The sequence below is a fragment of the Wickerhamomyces anomalus genome (assembly GCF_001661255.1).
Source record: "Wickerhamomyces anomalus NRRL Y-366-8 unplaced genomic scaffold WICANscaffold_3, whole genome shotgun sequence".
NCBI classification, from domain to species: Eukaryota; Fungi; Ascomycota; class Saccharomycetes; order Phaffomycetales; family Wickerhamomycetaceae; genus Hansenula; species Hansenula anomala.
Genome location: NW_017567112.1, coordinates 1,517,297 through 1,534,431, shown reverse-complemented (window position 1 = coordinate 1,534,431; position 17,135 = coordinate 1,517,297). Strand labels below are relative to the sequence as shown.

The window sequence follows — 17,135 nt, the reverse complement described above, 5'->3', positions numbered from 1 at the left end:
CAGGAAACTTCCGTTTAAGGAAGTCAACGTTACATAATCACCAGCGCCAAAACTGATGTTGCGCTGTCAAGACGTGAACCATGATCTTCATCACCAACAACAACAGCACTGATTTTTTGCCTCTGTACAATTCAAATTCAACCTTTTTCAACTTGATGATGGAGAAGTTCGGATTTGGAAGATCAAATAACAGTTCCCAATCAAACATGTCCACGAATAGCGGTCACTTTGGCGGTGGATTAGTTAACAAATTGCCGTTCAATCATAATAAACCACCACCTCAACCAGCTGGACCTCCTAAACCATTACTAGCTGCTAATTGTCCAAACAATGCTTATGCCTTAGCAAATGTCGCTGCTGTTAACCCAAGAGATTTTGAAAACAATATCCATGTTGCTGTTAATGATTTCTATATCTTTACTACAAAGCATTCAGATGAGATTGCACCTGGTCAAATCGGTTTAAATGGTACTCAAAGATTATGGGCTGGATTATCACTAAATGAAGAAGCTCAAGTTAGAAAATACAATATACTCACAGAGACTGGTAGACAACCTTATATCGGTTCATTGAATGTTGAGATCTCATTTAGAAATAAAAGTAAAGCTGTTCCAACTCAATTTGATCAAGATGATTTAGCAAAAGCTGTTATACAGAGATTTGAATCTCAAGTATTATCTCCAACTCAATTGATCTTGTTAGATTATAAAGGTAATATTTTTGAAATACGTGTTCAAAGTATTCAAGTTGTTGATTTATCAGAAATGGAAAATAACGGTCCAACAAGTTCATCAATTGAAGCTAAAGGTTTATTATTACCACAAACTGTTATTAATTTTTTTAAAGGTCGTGACGGATTAGTTAATTTGAAATCAAGTTCAATCAGACCAAGATCAGATGCTATCATCAGACCTGACTTCAAATTTGAAGATATGGGTGTTGGTGGGTTAGATAAAGAATTTACACAAATTTTCAGAAGAGCTTTTGCAAGTCGTATTTTCCCACCTTCTGTTATTGAAAAATTAGGGATCAGTCATGTTAAAGGTTTGTTATTGTTTGGTCCTCCAGGTACTGGTAAAACTTTGATTGCTAGAAGAATTGGTACAATGTTGAATGCTAAAGAACCAAAAATTGTTAATGGTCCTGAAATTTTGAGTAAATATGTTGGTTCCTCTGAGGAAAACATTCGTAATTTGTTCAAAGATGCTGAGGCTGAATATAAATCAAAAGGTGAAGATTCCTCGTTACATATTATTATTTTTGATGAATTGGATTCCGTTTTCAAACAAAGAGGTTCAAGAGGTGATGGTACCGGTGTTGGTGATAATGTTGTCAATCAATTATTAGCCAAAATGGATGGTGTTGATCAATTAAACAATATCTTGGTTATTGGTATGACCAATCGTCGTGATCTTATTGATAATGCCCTATTGCGTCCAGGTAGATTTGAAGTTCAAGTTGAGATTCAACTTCCAGATGAAGAAGGTCGTCATCAAATCTTTGAAATCCAAACCAAAAAAATGAGAGAGAATAAAATGCTTGCAAGTGATGTTGATTTACTTGAATTGGCTTCTTTAACTAAGAATTTTTCAGGTGCTGAAATTGAAGGTTTAGTTAAAAGTGCAAGTTCTTTTGCTATCAATCAAAAAGTGAACATCGGTAAAGGTGCTACAAAATTGAATAATAAAGATATTGCCAATATGAAAGTTACAAGACAAGATTTCCTAGACGCTTTAGGAGAAGTTTCACCAGCATTTGGTGTTAATGAAGAAGATTTGAAAACTTGTTTGGAAGGTGGTATCATCAAATATTCACCAAAAATTGATGAAATATTGAAAGCTGGTAAACGTTATGTCCGTCAAGTTGAGGCAAGTGAGCGTACAAGACTTGTTTCATTGGCTATGCATGGTCCACCAGGTTCAGGTAAAACTGCATTAGCAGCTGCTATTGCTTTAGCTTCAAAATTCCCATTTGTTAGATTAATTTCACCAGAAGAAATGGCTGGTATGTCAGAGACTGCTAAAATTGCTTATATTGATAATACATTTAGAGATAGTTATAAATCACCATTAAACGTGTTGGTTGTTGATTCAATTGAAACAATTCTTGATTGGGTTCCTATTGGTCCAAGATTCTCAAACAATATTTTACAAGTGTTGAAAGTTTACTTGAAAAGAAAACCTCCAAAAGATCGTCGTTTATTGATCATTTCCACAACAAGTGCTTATAGTGTCTTGCAACAAATGGATTTGGTTAGTTGTTTTGATAATGACATTGCTGTTCCAAACTTGCATACATTAGATGAGTTCAACAACGTTATGATAGAGTCTGGCTTCCTGGATGATAGTTCAAGAGTTGAAGTGCTAAATCAATTAGCTAGCATTGCACCAAGATTTGACATCGGTATCAAAAAGGCATTGACCAATATTGAGACTGCCAAACACGATGATGATCCTGTGAATGAGATTGTTGACTTGATGGCTCAATCACAAGCAGCATAGATATAGAAGTAACCACTACTCCACAGAATACACATTTGTCGTTAGTTTTATGTTTTAAATTTTGTATGGTAGTTATATAATGTTGCCCCAAACGTGTTTTTTTTTCTCTTCGCGATTTTTTTGAATGTCCCAGAAGGGAAATTTTTGATGCCTCCAAAGCACCATGAAAAATCAGTACGTACATGAAACACACCAGATCGTAAGGTTAAGTCATTAAGTTGATTGCCATTATTCAATCTTATACATCGCCAGTGGGTTAAATCAAGAAGGCTGTATTCAAGGAGATTTCACTTCTTTTTCGCTTGGTGAATCGACGAGAAATTTGGATTGCACGCTCTTTTTGGTAAACAACAACAAATACAACAACAATAAGAAAGCTCTGATATGGACCATCTAAAGGATTTATTATTGAACAATAAGGGATAAAATATAACTCAAGATCATATTAAAGAATGAATGGGCTGACATGGCTTCAACTTTCTGAGTCAGATGATTTCCTTACGAGGAATTTGGTTGATAACTTATTTTTTTGGATTGAAACTAGAAAGATTCAGAAGGGATATCAAACTCAACTGAAAATAGATCGTCAAATAATATTAAAGTTGCTGAAGAGATACATAATAGATGCAGAAAAGCCAAATCTTGAAAAATGCTTGAATCATTTCATGAACCAGCCTAGCACCAGAACTTTTTTGAGCCGGTATAGAGGAGATGAACAAACCATACAAGAATTCAAAAAACATACACGCAAATACTTTGAAATGTATTTCCCAGAATGCGGGTTTGAGTTAATGACAACTGATAGATATGAAGTGAAATCTGGGGTTTTAGAGACAAGTGTTGTTGCGAAAAAGGAGTATAATGCGGGTGATGAGGTGAAATATTTGACAGGAACTTTTGCAGAATTGAAGCCAGAGGAAGAAGATTTTCTAGATAAAAGTGACTTCAGTGTTATGAATTTAACAAGTCGTGTCAACCCATGCTTAATGTTAGGACCAAGTCGATTTGTGAATCATGATTGCGATGCTAATGCTAGATTTGCATCATCAAGAAATGGGTTAAAGATATTTGCAACTAAAAATATATTGGTTGGTCAAGAAATAACTGTCACATATGCAAAGAGTTATTTTGGTAAAGATAATAAAGATTGTCTTTGTGCTACTTGTGAGCGATTACAGAAAGGTTATTATGACCCTAACAAATATGTGATTCCAGATGATGCAGAGTTGATTGATATTAGTTCAAGTGAAGAATCAAGTGAAAAAGAGGATGATATTGAAATTATTGTGGTTGACACTGATAGTGAAACTGAAGAGAAAAACACCAATGAAGGAACGCCAGCTGATGGTGAAGCTCTTTCCAGCGTGTCACCAGTGCCCATTGACCCACAAGAATTTGCCAAAACAACAAGTAATAAAGATGGAAAGAAACTACCTTCAATTGTCTCATGCATTAGTTTAGCAACTGATGAACCATTTGTGGAGCCTGATAGTGAAGAGTTCGGTGGTAGACGGCTACGTCCTCGTCAACAGATTATGATGTCTGGTAAACATGTTACAAGAAATGATATACTTAAATTATATCCAAGGGATCAATCTGTTGATTCATTGTTAATTCAAATTCCAAATTTAAATAGAGAAGTCCTTCGGCAACGTCAAATCAATAGAACTCTTCATAAATTGCTAATGACACAGCTCTACAAGACTGATGATAAGATACATATATATGATTGTCGTCATTGTGGGATATACTTCAAATTATTACCAGATTCACCACACCAGTATCAAGAATATTGTCAGCGTTGTGCTCGTCACCAGCTGGTTTATGGACTTGCATGGCCTGAAACTAAAAAGAAAGCTCATTCAGGATATTTGGTATTGGACGAAGGTAATGAGAGACCACCATTAGCAAATGTTGAGCACTTGACTCCAAGAGAATTAAGACCAAAAAGAAAGAAGGCTAGACATGGTGGTATTGCTACTGCTCAAGGTTCAGCTTATCCACCAACTACTAGTGGTAGAAGAGTGATTCATCGCAGAAACAATCTGAGGACTCCAGCTCAACACAGTGATTCCTTTTCAGAAAGCTCAAGTGAAAGCAGTGATGGTGATTCTGAAACTCCTGAGGTTCTTCCTCTGGGCAGTGCACATGCTGGTAAAGGTGGTATAAAGAGAGTTGCCACCTTGAAGACGATGAGAGTTAGAGAAGAGCTTAATGAGAGCGCAGATGATGGTGAAGTAAGGAAGAGAGATCGTATATTGCATATGGAAGATCGTAAAGAGCTATCAGAATTAAAAGTAAGAAATGTTCTCCCAATTAGCAGGGCTACAATGATTTCCAAAATGCCAGGTGTGAAGAAGGAACTGCCCAATGAACCAAATGACAATGACAATCATCATCGCCATCATCACCATCACCAGCATCATCATCATCATATGAATGGTAGACATACTAATGGCCGTACCAATGGCAATCCACACCATGGCATACATAGAGTTCAAGATATTCGGAGGAACAGATTTGAAAAGAACAAACCGGAAGATAGAAGCAGAGATTCAACACCGACCAAGGAAGAAATGCTGGCATCACATCCAAAAATCAATCCTAGTGAACTTGCTAAGTTTGCTAATGATAGAAGAGCTTCTGTTAATGGGCTCATTAATATGCAGAGACGAGCACAAAAGGCTAGAGATAAAAGTTCAGGAATTGAGAGGATTAGTGAACAAAAGTTCATTGGTACAAAAGCTGACAAGAATCATGATGAAGAACGCGAGGATAATAAGAGACCCACAATACCATCTGACGTTGAAATTGTGGAGATCACTAGTGAATCAGATGATGATATAACACCAGTGAAACCTTTCAAGCCTCGAAATGAAGGGAGGAAAAGGCCAGAAGAAACTTCAAGCTCTAAAGAGGCATCATCACCAGTTAAGAAAGCTAAATACGGAGGTGGTGGTCTTCACAAGGTTAGCTTACCATCTGGTGTCAAGCCTGAAACTATAGCAAGACCAAAGTTGAAATTGAATGGATTCGCATCAAAAGCGACAAAAAAGGAACAGACAAATCAAACAGTATTTCTTGAAATTAGTGATTCGGGATCTAGTCATGAAGTTATGGGAAGTGATTTTAGGCCACAATTTTACACGAAAGCATGAATCTAGCATTTAATTATCCAAAGGACTTTGTATTCTACATCACATGGATAAATAAACATTTTAATGATTACATCTCTTTCTTATATTACTTATGATGCCGATATTTTTTCTAATGATGGATGGGAATAATACACTTTAATGATGTTAGGTCCTTGGAGGAGGATGAGGTGGTTGTTTTTGATAATCAGGAATCTTAGGTTTAGCATTGTTTGGTCCTGGTTGAGACTCTGGTATATCACTTATTCGACCCTCTGTCTCTGCTGATGTCTCGTGCTTGTGTTTCTTATTGTATTTATGGGTTAGGTATGATTCGAGAAGTAAGCAATTTCTTGAATTGGCCTTGTAGGCAATATTGATGATATCACCAACAATTGGTATCAATCCAATACCAAAATCAAAAGCGATATTTGCACTCATTTGAGTTTGAATATAACTCGGTAATCCACCATCAATCTGTTGTGCTTTCTTCAACAATAGCAACGCAAGATAAGCTGCGAAAAAATCACCAATCCAAGGTATAATCCCAATGATACCAGCCCAGCCAAACCTAAATCCACAACAAGAAAGTGAAAGATCTAAATGATATGCTCTTCTTCTAACACTTTTCAATATTTTTTGATCATTATGTGACAAACCTAATGGTAAAGCTTTCTTCCTTCTGGCACCATGTCTTTGATAGAACTTTAACTCTTCATTTGGAATCTAAGTCTTGTTAAAAACACAAATAATAGCTAGAAATGATCGTTATATACTTACCTCCTCGAAGAAAGGATCTTCTTTACCAACATCTATCTTTCCAACAGTCTAATCAAAAGCATTAGTACCTGTCAAACCTTGAATCTGATTAGAAGACATACCTTACCAGCTACCCACTTAAATAATAGACCACTCATTCTTCAGCAAACCAGAATGATTTTAATCAATCAATTATTAACTTAACAGATAGTCCACAACTTCTAGGAGGTTTGAATCTTTCAATTCTTTGGTTGAAACTTGTTTCTTGCTCATCTCAACATGAAACTGACACCAAAACCCGGTTCGCGCACTTCTATCGCGAATATTATTAGTGCTCAGTTTTACACACACTTTTGGTGATCCCCTGCGAAAGTTTCAGACCGCCTTTTTTTTTCATCAATTTTTTTTAATGCTGTTGGAAAAAGTCTGAGGAAACGCCCTTTGATATCAACAATCAAGATCTGTTTAAAGCCATAAAGAGTCTTTCTTTTATATTACTGATATTACAGAGATGGCTCCACCAGCTGTTCGTCCAGACAACGTCCTTAAGGTATGTATAAATCTGAAGGATTGAGAGGTTGTTGATTCAACATTTGCCTGTGGATCGGCCTAATTCTTCAACATTTGATTTATAAGACAAATATACTAACAACAGTGGAAATTAGAGGGCAGAAGAGTTGATTGCCGTTGGTAAAGAAGAATCTGCTTTACAAACTTTGCATGAATTCATTACTTCAAAGAAAACTCGTTCAGTTACCCCAGTTGCATTAGAACCAATTGCCATTTTGTTCACTGAATTATGTGTTAATTTACGTAAAGGTTACACTTTGAAAGATGGTTTACATCAATTCAAAAAAAATGTTCAACTTGCTACAAATGGGTTACAATCTGTTGAAACAGTCTCACGTAAATTGATTGAATTAGCTGGAAAGAAATTAGAAACTGCTCAAGCTAAAGCTGATGAAAGAGCTTTAGCATCAGTTGAGGATGATTTAGAAGCTGGTGAATCTCCAGAAGATATTTTATTATCTGCTGTTTCATCTGAACAAACAAGAGATCGTGCTGATAGAGAATTAGTTACACCATGGTTACGTTTCTTGTGGGAATCATTCCGTTTAGTTTTAGATCTTTTGAGAAACAATTCTCGTTTAGAAACAACTTATGCTGCCATTGTTTTACAAGCTTTCCAATTTTGTTTAACTTACAACCGTAAAGTTGAATTCAGAAAATTGTGTGAAATGTTACGTGCTCATATCCAATATGCTACCACTCAACAAAAAGCTGGTACTAAAGCTTTGAATGCTATTGGTTTACAAGATCCTGAAACTTTACAACGTTATTTGGATTTACGTTTCCATCAATTGAATGCTTCCGTCAAATTAGAATTATGGCAAGAAGCCTTCAGATCAGTTGAAGATATTCATTCACTGATCAATCTTTCTAAACGTCCAATTAAACCAAACATGATGGTTAATTATTATGAACATTTAGCTAGAATCTTTTTGGTTGCTGATAATGGGTTATTCCATGCTGCTGCTTGGCACAAGTTTTTCAATCTGTACTCTCAATCACCAAATGCTACAGAGGAAGAATTGGCTCGTTATTCATCAATTTTCTTGTTGTCAACTTTATCAATTTCTCAAGAATCTTTCAACACTGATTTGAGTGAAGAAAATGCTAAACAATCAAATCAGTTCTTATCATCTTTGTTAAACTTACCAAAAATCCCAACTAGAGAATCATTAATCCAATATGCCTTGAATAAGAATGTTTATGATTTTGTTGCTCCTTCAGTTAAGAAATTATTTGAATTATTAGAAACTGATTTCCATCCATTATCAATCCGTCAAAGTTTGAATGAAGTTGTTGCTGAAATTGAACAAAATGAATCATATGCTCCATACATTAAACCATTGACTAAAGTTATCATGACTCGTTTATTTGAACAAGTTTCTCAAGTTTATGAAACTGTTAAATTAGATTTCTTGATTCAATTAGCCACTTTCCAAGGTAAATTTGAAGTTTCACCATTAGAAATTGAAGGTTTCTTGTTGAATGCTGGTAAGAATGGTCAATTATCATTTTACATTGATCATGATGCTGATGTTATTACTTTCCGTAGTGATCCATTTGATAATGCATTACATCCATCAATTTCATCATTACAAACTTCACCAGCTGAATTGGTTCGTTCACAATTATCCACTTTGGCAAACACTTTGTATTCATCAGTTAAATACATTGATCCAACTTATTCTGAAAAACAAAATGCTATTCGTGAACGTTTAATTGCTTCAGCCACTGAAGCTTTAGCTAAAGAACGTGAAGAAATTGAAAGATCTCGTGAAATTTTGGCTAAACGTAAAGAACAAGCTGAATTGGAAAAGAAGGAACGTGAAGTTGAAGCTGCTAGATTAAGACAACAAAAGATTGAAGAAGAAAAAGCTGCTGCTGCTGACCGTGCTAAAGCTGAAGCTGAACGTCGTATTCAAGAAAAAATTCAACGTGAACAAGAAGCTGCAAAGAAATTGGAGAAGGAAAACCTTATTTCAGAAATCAACAAGAAGGGTATTATTCAATTGGATGCTGATCAATTAGAAGATCTTGATGCTGATAAATTACGTGTTATGCAAGTTGAACAATTAGAAAAAGATAAGAAAGATTTGGAATCTCGTTTACAATCATTATTCAAAAAATTGGACCATACAGAAAGAGCTTATAGACAATATGAATTACCATTGTTGGAAAAAGATGCTTTGGTTCAAAAAGATGAAGATTTGAAAAATTTCGAAGCTTTCAAGGCCAAGAAATTGGCTGCTGCTAAAAAGGAACATGAAGAAGCTATTCAGTTACGTGATCGTTTATCCAAGATTGTTACCGATTATAGTAGTTTCAGAAATGAAATTGGTTCAGAAGCTGCTGCTAAAATTGAAGCTTTGAAGAAGGAAAAAGCTGCTGCATTAGAAGCTGCTAAGAGACAACGTATTGAAAAGATCCGTCAAGAACGTTACGAACAAAGATTGGCTGAATATAAAGTTGAATTAGAAAGACAAGCTCAAGAAGAAGAACGTATCAAGGCTGAAAATGCCAAAGCTGAAGCCGAAGAAAAGAAACGTGCCAGCTTACAGAAACTACGTGAAGAACGTGAATCAACCAACAGAGAATTGGATGCTCAAGCAGCTAAGCAAAGAGAAGTTGAAGCTATGATTGAAGCTAGATTGAAAGGTAAATCAACACCTGCTGCATCTCCAGCACCAGCACCAGCACCAGCTGCTGATGGTCCACCAAAACCAATGACTTATGCTGAAAAGATGAGATTGAGACGTCAACAAAGAGGAAACTGAATCTTTTCAATATAATACAAAAATGTTATAAATGTGTTTTAAAATGCTTGAAATTGTAGTTTTAAATGGCAGTGTCTAGATTCTGCTGCGCATACCGCCAAAAAATGAACGACACGTCCAACGAAAAAAAAACAAAACAGTGAAATTCACATCAACAACTTTTAATACGCTAGAACCCTCAAATACAATAACCACAATGTCCACCTTCTTTGACGAACAAAAAAAATCATTCGTTGACGTCCCAGTCACCGACGGTAAAATCTCCACAGCTGAATTCCTTGATGCTTCAGAATCATTGATCAAATTATTTGGTATGTGGTGTTAAACGTTCCTGCATTTTCTTGTACTAACTGAATCCCCCTAAAGATTTATTAGGTTCCACTGCATTCACTGTTGTTAAGAATGATTTACAAGGTAATGTCACAAAAGTTCGTACTCGTTTATTGGAAACACCTGATAAATCAGCCACTTTACAAGATTTAGTATTGAATGAAATTGCTGAGAAAAAATCCAAAACTGCTACCCAAGGTTTATTATGGTTATCAAGAGGTTTACAATTCACTGCTCAAGCCATGAGCGAAACTGTTGATAATAAAGATAAAGAATTGAAGAAAACTTTCACTGATGCTTATAATAAAACTTTGGTTAAATATCATTCATTTGTTGTTAAACCAATCTTTAAATTAGCAATGAATGCATGTCCTTATAGAAAAGATTTTTTTGAAAAATTGGGCCAAGATCAAGAAAAAGTCTTGAAACAATTGATTGAATGGTTAGAAGCGTTAGAAAGTATTGTTAAAATCATTTTTGAATTTTTCGAAAGTGGTAACTATGGTAAAGGTTTATAGATGAAACTTTGAATACAAAAAGTCATTAATGGAGTATCAAATATTTGTAAACTACACGTAATTATTAACAGTTCATTTTTATTGTCAACTAGTAAAAGATTAAAACAAGGTAAAAGATAAATTTAAAAGAAACAAAAAAAACGTACAAAGTACATTTATAAATACAGATTCTCAAGCTTGACCCCAAAATTCCAATTGAAAACAACATATCACCTTCACCACAAGATATAACCCCTTTTTTCTTTGAAATTTGATTTATTTGAATAAATAGGAAAAAGAAGAATTAAAAATATTAGTCATTATTATCAAAAAGGGTAATGATAATAAACATTAAATAAACTTGTGAATGAGTGTTGATGATGAGTCCAAAACAAAGTAATAGCATCAATATTGAAGAATCACATTAGAGATGTAACAGAAGATATGAAAAAAAAGGTAAAAGATTATATGAAAGAAGACAATAATATTGATATATTGGTTTTTTGATTGTTATGTGATTATTTTTTGTTCAAAAAGTGTATGTGTCAACTTATAATAAAGCTAAAACAACAGCAGCGATACCACTGAAGATTGAAGTAGCTTGGAAGACAACTAAACCAGCAGCATCACCTGAAGATCTTGATGATGATGAACCTGATGAACCTGAACCAGTGGATGAGGATGAACCTGAACCAGTTGATGAACCTGAACCTGAAGTTGATGATAAAGCAACAGAGGTTGATGATGAAGCAGCTTTACAGACATAAGCATCACCTTGGATAGCAGATTTTTTCTTGTTGAATTCATCACAATCAAATTCATCTGATGATTCAATTTCCATACCACCTGAAACTCTCTTCAATGATGGTAATGAAGCATTAGTAAAGTTACCAACAAAGACAACGGCACCACCAACAGTTTCTAATGAGTCGAAACCTTCAATATCTTTCAAGTGAGTGTTGTTTGAGATATCGAAACCACCACCAATAGAAGTCAAGTTTGATAAATCAATTTCTTCCAATTCATCATTTGAAACAAAAGTTAAAGAACCACCAACTGAACCCAAGTTTGAGATTTCAATTTTATCTAATGAAGTGTTGATGAAACCTAATGAAGCATTAACAGTTTCTAATTTTGATAAGGAAATTGAAGAAATATCACGGAAAGTAATATTGTTAGCCCATTCCAAATCATCGAATGAAACTTCAACTTCATCAGCATTGTAGGAAACTTCTAAAGCAACTTTAACATTTTGTAATTGAGAATCAATAGAGTTCAAGTTTTTGTTGTTGTTAACGTTAAAAGTATCTAATGAACGAACATCAAAACCACTTAAAGTTTCTAATGAAGTATCTGAAATGTATAAAGAGTTAATTTTGGTAATACCAGTGTTCAAAGAAATTTCATTCAAAGCTGGTAAAGTAACAAAGTTAACTGAACCAACAGTGGTTAATTGTGGGAATTGTAAAGTGGATAAGATGGTTAATGAAGTTAAAGATAATTTTTCAGTAACAGTGGTCAATGAACCAGCACTGAAAGAACCCAAGCTGGTGGCATTGTTGATGATCAAAGAACCGTAAATAGCTTTAACATGGTCTAATGAAGCACTGCTTAAATCACCAGTAATGGTTAAATCACCTCTTAAAGCTTCACAGCTAGAATATTTGTCTAAATCTGATTGGGATGAAGCAGTGGCTGATGACAAAGAACAACCAGAAGCGATTGAGTATGATGAAGCAGCAGAGGCAGCAGAAGCACTTGAAGTGGTGACATCTAAAGTTCAAAGTTAGTATTAAATTCTTTATAATGGTTTTGTTTACCGGTTATTCATGTTAATGTGTGCCCTACCAAACGGCCGGAACTCAAAACGGACACGCTAAAAATAGACTCCTTTGAAAACTCATTTTTAGTGTGGGAAATGAAAATAAATCAAATGCCATAGAATTGACAGGTTTTGATAACTGAATGAAATGGAAATGATAATTGGATAATACCATCATTTGGAATTGGCTGGCTGTTGATCATCATCAGAGTAAATCTGTTTACTTTTCCCTTGTAGTTTTTTTTGACCTTTGTATCTTGAAAAAACTCGAGATCCAAATTTTTTTGGCCAAACAAGGTAATCAGTGAAAATCAACAAAACATCAACTTTTATATAACAAAAGCATACTAAAAGTTAGATGACTATAATGCCTGTAGCTCAAAGATTCCAAAACTGCAGTAAAAATAATAAAATTCCCAATAATCTGTGAGAAATCAATTCCAATTCCAAATCTGGCGGTAACAAAAACAAATGAAAAAGGTAAACACAAAACTAAATAAAGTCAATACTCACCATCAGCAGCTAAAGCTAAAGAAGCAAAAGCACCAGCTAATAAGACTGATTTGAATTGCATTGTGATCTTTAAATATATTCTCAAACGAAGGAAAAGAAACGAAATTGAATATTTGTTATTGGGAAGAATTCAAAGAAAAAAATAATGTGGAACTATTTCAGTAAATCAAATGGGAAATTGTAAAGTAACGATTGAACTTTTGATTTAAATGGAAACAGGACGTTTGAGTAGCGATTATTCTTTTCAAAGTCAACAAAGCAAAATAGAGAAAAATTCCTTTCTTTCTTGTGTTTATGGGAAACGAGAGAAGTATAAATATGAAAAAAAGGGAGAAATTTATTGGGAAATCTCAAAGATTTTTTTTTTTTTTTAATTCTCACGTTGGACAAATTTTTTTTCTTCTTGTTGCCGATTTCGTCGTTTTGTGCCCGATTGGGAAAGAAGACAACAAGGCGCGCATGTCGAGAAGCTGGATCAGGAAACCAGATTTTGGGCTCATAAAAGCGTAAAAAGAGTGAGGTTTTTCACTAGTTAGGTACTTAAGGTGCCATAGTTATATCTTTAGTTAGTTTGTACCAAGTAGAATGCTTTTTTGTGTAGGTTCTGAAGTGATTCTTTTATAGTAAATAAGGTGGGCGATGTTTTCCATTCCTCTACGTCGAGTCTAGTTTTCGCAAATGAAAAGGAATGTCACTTTTTTGGTGCCCATCAAGGATCAAGATCTGTCTGCTGGAGTACGTAGCTAGGCTGGAAATGGTGGGTGGGTCCCAGAGCCTATGGCAACTACGCTTCACATCAGACATAAACAAACAAACAAACACAAAACACAAACAAAACACAGGGCCAACAAGGCCAAGTCTATATAAGAGAAGAACCCATGGAGAGTTGTTCTTCGTATGCTACAGTGGGTTGGTCCGAGGAATCATCCTAGTAATGGATAGGCGTGGAGTTATGAAGAAGAGACTGGGAGACTAATTGTTCCTTCCGTCTCACGACATTTGTCGACTGTGTAAACGTGAACCCGTCGCGAGTCTTTTGAAAAATATCAAACCATGGAAACCATAACAACAGTGAAGCCCATGATGCACAAATTCTTTGATGAATTCACAGACTTTTCTCACTTGTGCTTTTGTAGAACCAGTCACTTTTTGAAAAGTCAAGTGTGCTAAATTTGCAAGAAACTTGAGCTTTTCAAAATCTGCCATGCAAGTTGGTGAACGGTTCCTTTCCAAATGGTGAGCACACTAGTCGAACCAACATTTTGATACTTGACTACGAAATTGAAAACAGAGTAGGCTGGAAGAACTTGATGTACATGTTCCTAAAAATGAATAATTCTTGAACGTCTTTAGATTTGTACCTGAAATACGTTCAAGAAATCTTGAAATCAACAGCATCGAGGTTCCTGCTTTGCAAAGATGATTCTTCGATCTCCAGTAAAACAACTACTCCTTCAAGTAACTGGAATTACCTAGAGCGTGTAGCCCTTTCTACACCCTTTCAAAACAAGCCAGCATCAATCATTGTTCAAATATTAAAACTAATACCTTTTTTTAATCAATTGTAGTTATCGTGTGGAATTGTGTCTCACGCTGGATATTGTTTTCTCCTTGTGGGGATTTTCAGGGGCTTGAGCACAATTTCGCGAATGAAATTTGTACAGAACGAATTCGCGAGTACAAAAAATTATAAGAAGAAAAAAATTATACGCGATGTTTTCTCTGACGAAGATAATAAAAATGGTTAAATCAAATTATTGAGTTCCATCCAATTACCACAATGAGATCAATAACTGTAATCCTTCAAGTCAAGAAGACATGTCTGTTCTTTATGACTTTCTAGAAGTCTATACTCAAGAAGATGAGGATGATTTCAGTTTACTTGAGGATCCAAAAACAGCTCCGTTAAGTGCATTACCTGTTGACCTTCAAAGCAATCCTTCAAGTACTTTTTCATCAAGTCTTTTGAGTACCTCAACTAAGGCAACTTCAATTTTGGAAGAGTCATTCAAGCACAATTTCTTATGCAGTCAAAACAATAAGGCATTATCGTTATTATCAAATGTATCAAACCCAAATTCTAAAGATGCAACTTCGTTAGATGAATTGAATGGTATAAATTTAGAACTTTTAACTAAAAGAGAAAAGAAACAATTGAAAAATAAGTTTCAAAAAGATTATCATGTTAATTTTTACAAAGCTGATTTCTCTACAACATCATCACATTTCGGCTCAACATGGGATAAAGCTCATAAAGAGTTGGTTCAATCAGATTGGGAAAGAATCAAGTTCTTAGCGAATCCACCAGCAAAACAACAACAACAACCAAGCTCTTCATGAGCACACTAGCCTACTTTTTGTATACTAAAAGGCCTATTAATATATCAAACAATGGGTTTTCTCTTGGACTAAGTCTTTGACATATGTAACTAATTTATCATAAGCAGTAATTTACTAAAAATAGTTGACAGCTAGATGAGCACTTTCCAATTTTGGAAATTCGGCGTATTTTCACAACCGAGTTTGAGACGTTGTGCGAAAAAATTACAGTTTTTTGCGCAAAAAAAAAGTAGAGGCTGTGTGAAAGAAAACTAAAACCACAAAACACGACAAACACGACAACGTGAAATAGTTGACAATCAATTAGATCTTCAAATATAAAAAACGATCAATTAAAAAAAAATAAATAGCACACCAGCAAGCATAGAAAAACGAACAGTGTCAAAAGTTGTGATAAAAAATCTTGTATAGACAATACTCAACTGGACAGTCCAATTGCAGCATCACCAATTAGTTTCACAGACAAATAATATTAATAGTTTATAAAAAATAAGTAACAGCTCAAATTATTGTATAATGTTTATGACTCATTTGATGTTAATTGGTAACTTGGGGTCCCTTATATTGTGCAGTTCTTTGGATTAATCTTACATCAATAAAGCAACACCAGCAGCGACAGCAGCACCAATGGCACCGGCACCAGCAGCGTTCAAACCAGCAGCATTGGAACCAATGCTACCTGAACCACTGCTTCCTGAGCTACCACCACCACCGCTTGATGAGTTAGATGATTGAGCTGAAACGACAGCAAAAGTTGTAGCAGCGAAGACGACTAATTGTGATAATTGCATTGTTGAATAAGTGTTTGTTGTTCTTATTAGTTGTAATTAATAAAACAAATGTTTGTAAAGAACAAAAAAGATTGAAAAGAAAGAAAGTTTCCAAACTGGCACATACTCCCTATATATATACCCTACAACAAGGTAAAATTTTTCATCATACTTTGTTGGCTATATGTGTGGGCAGTTCAAATTTACAGCTTGTGATTTTCCATTCAATTGCTTTGTTTGCTATAATTTTTACCCTTGATAGCTATGGTGAGATGGGAAATCCAAGAATTATTGTTGCTCTTAACACCAGGGATTGAGTGTCTCTACAAGATATGATACTTTCTTACTTAAATGCTTAGCAAGCTTGTGGCAAAATTTCAACATGAATGGATAAAGTTTTCTATGCGTTGGTTGAATTAAGAGAATAATTGTCTATATTTAGAAGATATTAGCTTCCTTTAATAGGAAATGTGATAACGTGCATTTTGCTAGCATAATTGATCAAACGTTTTCTTTAATCAAATTGTTGAGAAGGTTGATTGTGTTAGGTTTGTACAACAACCATGATATAACACCACACAAGTATGACCAAATTCCACATATATTTTACCCTCCTCCACATGTTATAGGGACCGTAATCAGTGGAAGGGAGTGTTCCAATTTCATTCTTATCATGGGTTAATATACTAGTGCTATGTAATTGTCAATGTATGGCTAGTGATGCGTTGAAAGTAATTAGATATAGCCCACGGTTATATGACAAACTGATTCAATATTAGCCGGCTGGGGAACTGGCTCTTTGAACTTTGAACCCTTTAATCATTGTATAAATTGCTTCAGCTAGTTGCCAATCAATTTGATTTATCATAATCAAGTTGATCAATCACGTACAGTTGATTCAACTTTCTACTTTTTTTGAAGCACCTAACTTTCCTTCAGCAGTCTAGACTTCAAAGTTACGTCGGCGTGTGTCGTATCCCTAGACATCTTGACAATTACTGAGTTAATATAACACCTCTTCATTCGAATTGTGTAGGTTTAATTAATCAACTTCTTCGGACTGCATAGACTCCAAGCTCTGTATCCATCTTCCATCTGTTTGAAGTACCCCTATTTATCTCACAA

The 17,135-nt window shown here is 34.9% G+C and overlaps 9 protein-coding genes across 9 annotated transcripts; 5 read left to right on the top strand and 4 right to left on the bottom strand.

The window, feature by feature from the left end:
- Nucleotides 1-206: 206 nt before the first annotated feature.
- On the top strand, nucleotides 207-2,501 carry SEC18 (AAA family ATPase SEC18; the record flags this gene model as incomplete). The annotated part of the gene is made up of 1 exon (XM_019181759.1): nucleotides 207-2,501. One exon carries the CDS (start codon nucleotides 207-209, stop codon nucleotides 2,499-2,501), a length of 2,295 nt encoding a protein of 764 aa, XP_019039432.1.
- Nucleotides 2,502-2,953: 452 nt separating this feature from the next.
- WICANDRAFT_29868 (uncharacterized protein) lies at nucleotides 2,954-3,673 on the top strand (the record flags this gene model as incomplete). The annotated part of the gene is made up of 1 exon (XM_019181662.1): nucleotides 2,954-3,673. A coding segment is annotated over one exon (720 nt), but the record flags the coding sequence as incomplete, so codon positions are not given.
- Nucleotides 3,674-5,803: 2,130 nt separating this feature from the next.
- Nucleotides 5,804-6,439, bottom strand: WICANDRAFT_30141 (DUF4112 domain-containing protein; the record flags this gene model as incomplete). Its single annotated transcript, XM_019181691.1, has 2 exons — nucleotides 5,804-6,361; nucleotides 6,416-6,439. Coding segments are annotated over 2 exons (582 nt in total), but the record flags the coding sequence as incomplete, so codon positions are not given.
- A 466-nt stretch (nucleotides 6,440-6,905) lies between these two features.
- On the top strand, nucleotides 6,906-9,738 carry RPG1 (translation initiation factor eIF3 core subunit a; the record flags this gene model as incomplete). The annotated part of the gene is made up of 3 exons (XM_019185654.1): nucleotides 6,906-6,944; nucleotides 7,060-9,619; nucleotides 9,653-9,738. 3 exons carry the CDS (start codon nucleotides 6,906-6,908, stop codon nucleotides 9,736-9,738), a joined length of 2,685 nt encoding a protein of 894 aa, XP_019039429.1.
- Nucleotides 9,739-9,934: 196 nt separating this feature from the next.
- On the top strand, nucleotides 9,935-10,586 carry WICANDRAFT_54012 (GLTP domain-containing protein; the record flags this gene model as incomplete). The annotated part of the gene is made up of 2 exons (XM_019182728.1): nucleotides 9,935-10,049; nucleotides 10,105-10,586. The coding sequence occupies 2 exons, from the start codon at nucleotides 9,935-9,937 to the stop codon at nucleotides 10,584-10,586; spliced, it is 597 nt and encodes a 198-aa protein (XP_019039428.1).
- A 520-nt stretch (nucleotides 10,587-11,106) lies between these two features.
- Nucleotides 11,107-12,469, bottom strand: WICANDRAFT_100435 (uncharacterized protein; the record flags this gene model as incomplete). Its single annotated transcript, XM_019180297.1, has 2 exons — nucleotides 11,107-12,338; nucleotides 12,439-12,469. 2 exons carry the CDS (start codon nucleotides 12,467-12,469, stop codon nucleotides 11,116-11,118), a joined length of 1,254 nt encoding a protein of 417 aa, XP_019039427.1. The 3' UTR covers nucleotides 11,107-11,115.
- Nucleotides 12,470-13,608: 1,139 nt separating this feature from the next.
- On the bottom strand, nucleotides 13,609-14,490 carry WICANDRAFT_92438 (uncharacterized protein). The gene has a single exon (XM_019186362.1). It carries the CDS (start codon nucleotides 14,104-14,106, stop codon nucleotides 13,891-13,893), a length of 216 nt encoding a protein of 71 aa, XP_019039426.1. The 5' UTR covers nucleotides 14,107-14,490; the 3' UTR covers nucleotides 13,609-13,890.
- A 228-nt stretch (nucleotides 14,491-14,718) lies between these two features.
- WICANDRAFT_62782 (uncharacterized protein) lies at nucleotides 14,719-15,240 on the top strand (the record flags this gene model as incomplete). Its single annotated transcript, XM_019183438.1, has 1 exon — nucleotides 14,719-15,240. One exon carries the CDS (start codon nucleotides 14,719-14,721, stop codon nucleotides 15,238-15,240), a length of 522 nt encoding a protein of 173 aa, XP_019039425.1.
- A 316-nt stretch (nucleotides 15,241-15,556) lies between these two features.
- WICANDRAFT_92436 (uncharacterized protein) lies at nucleotides 15,557-16,131 on the bottom strand. The gene has a single exon (XM_019186361.1). The coding sequence runs from the start codon at nucleotides 16,029-16,031 to the stop codon at nucleotides 15,828-15,830; it is 204 nt and encodes a 67-aa protein (XP_019039424.1). The 5' UTR covers nucleotides 16,032-16,131; the 3' UTR covers nucleotides 15,557-15,827.
- Nucleotides 16,132-17,135: the final 1,004 nt, after the last annotated feature.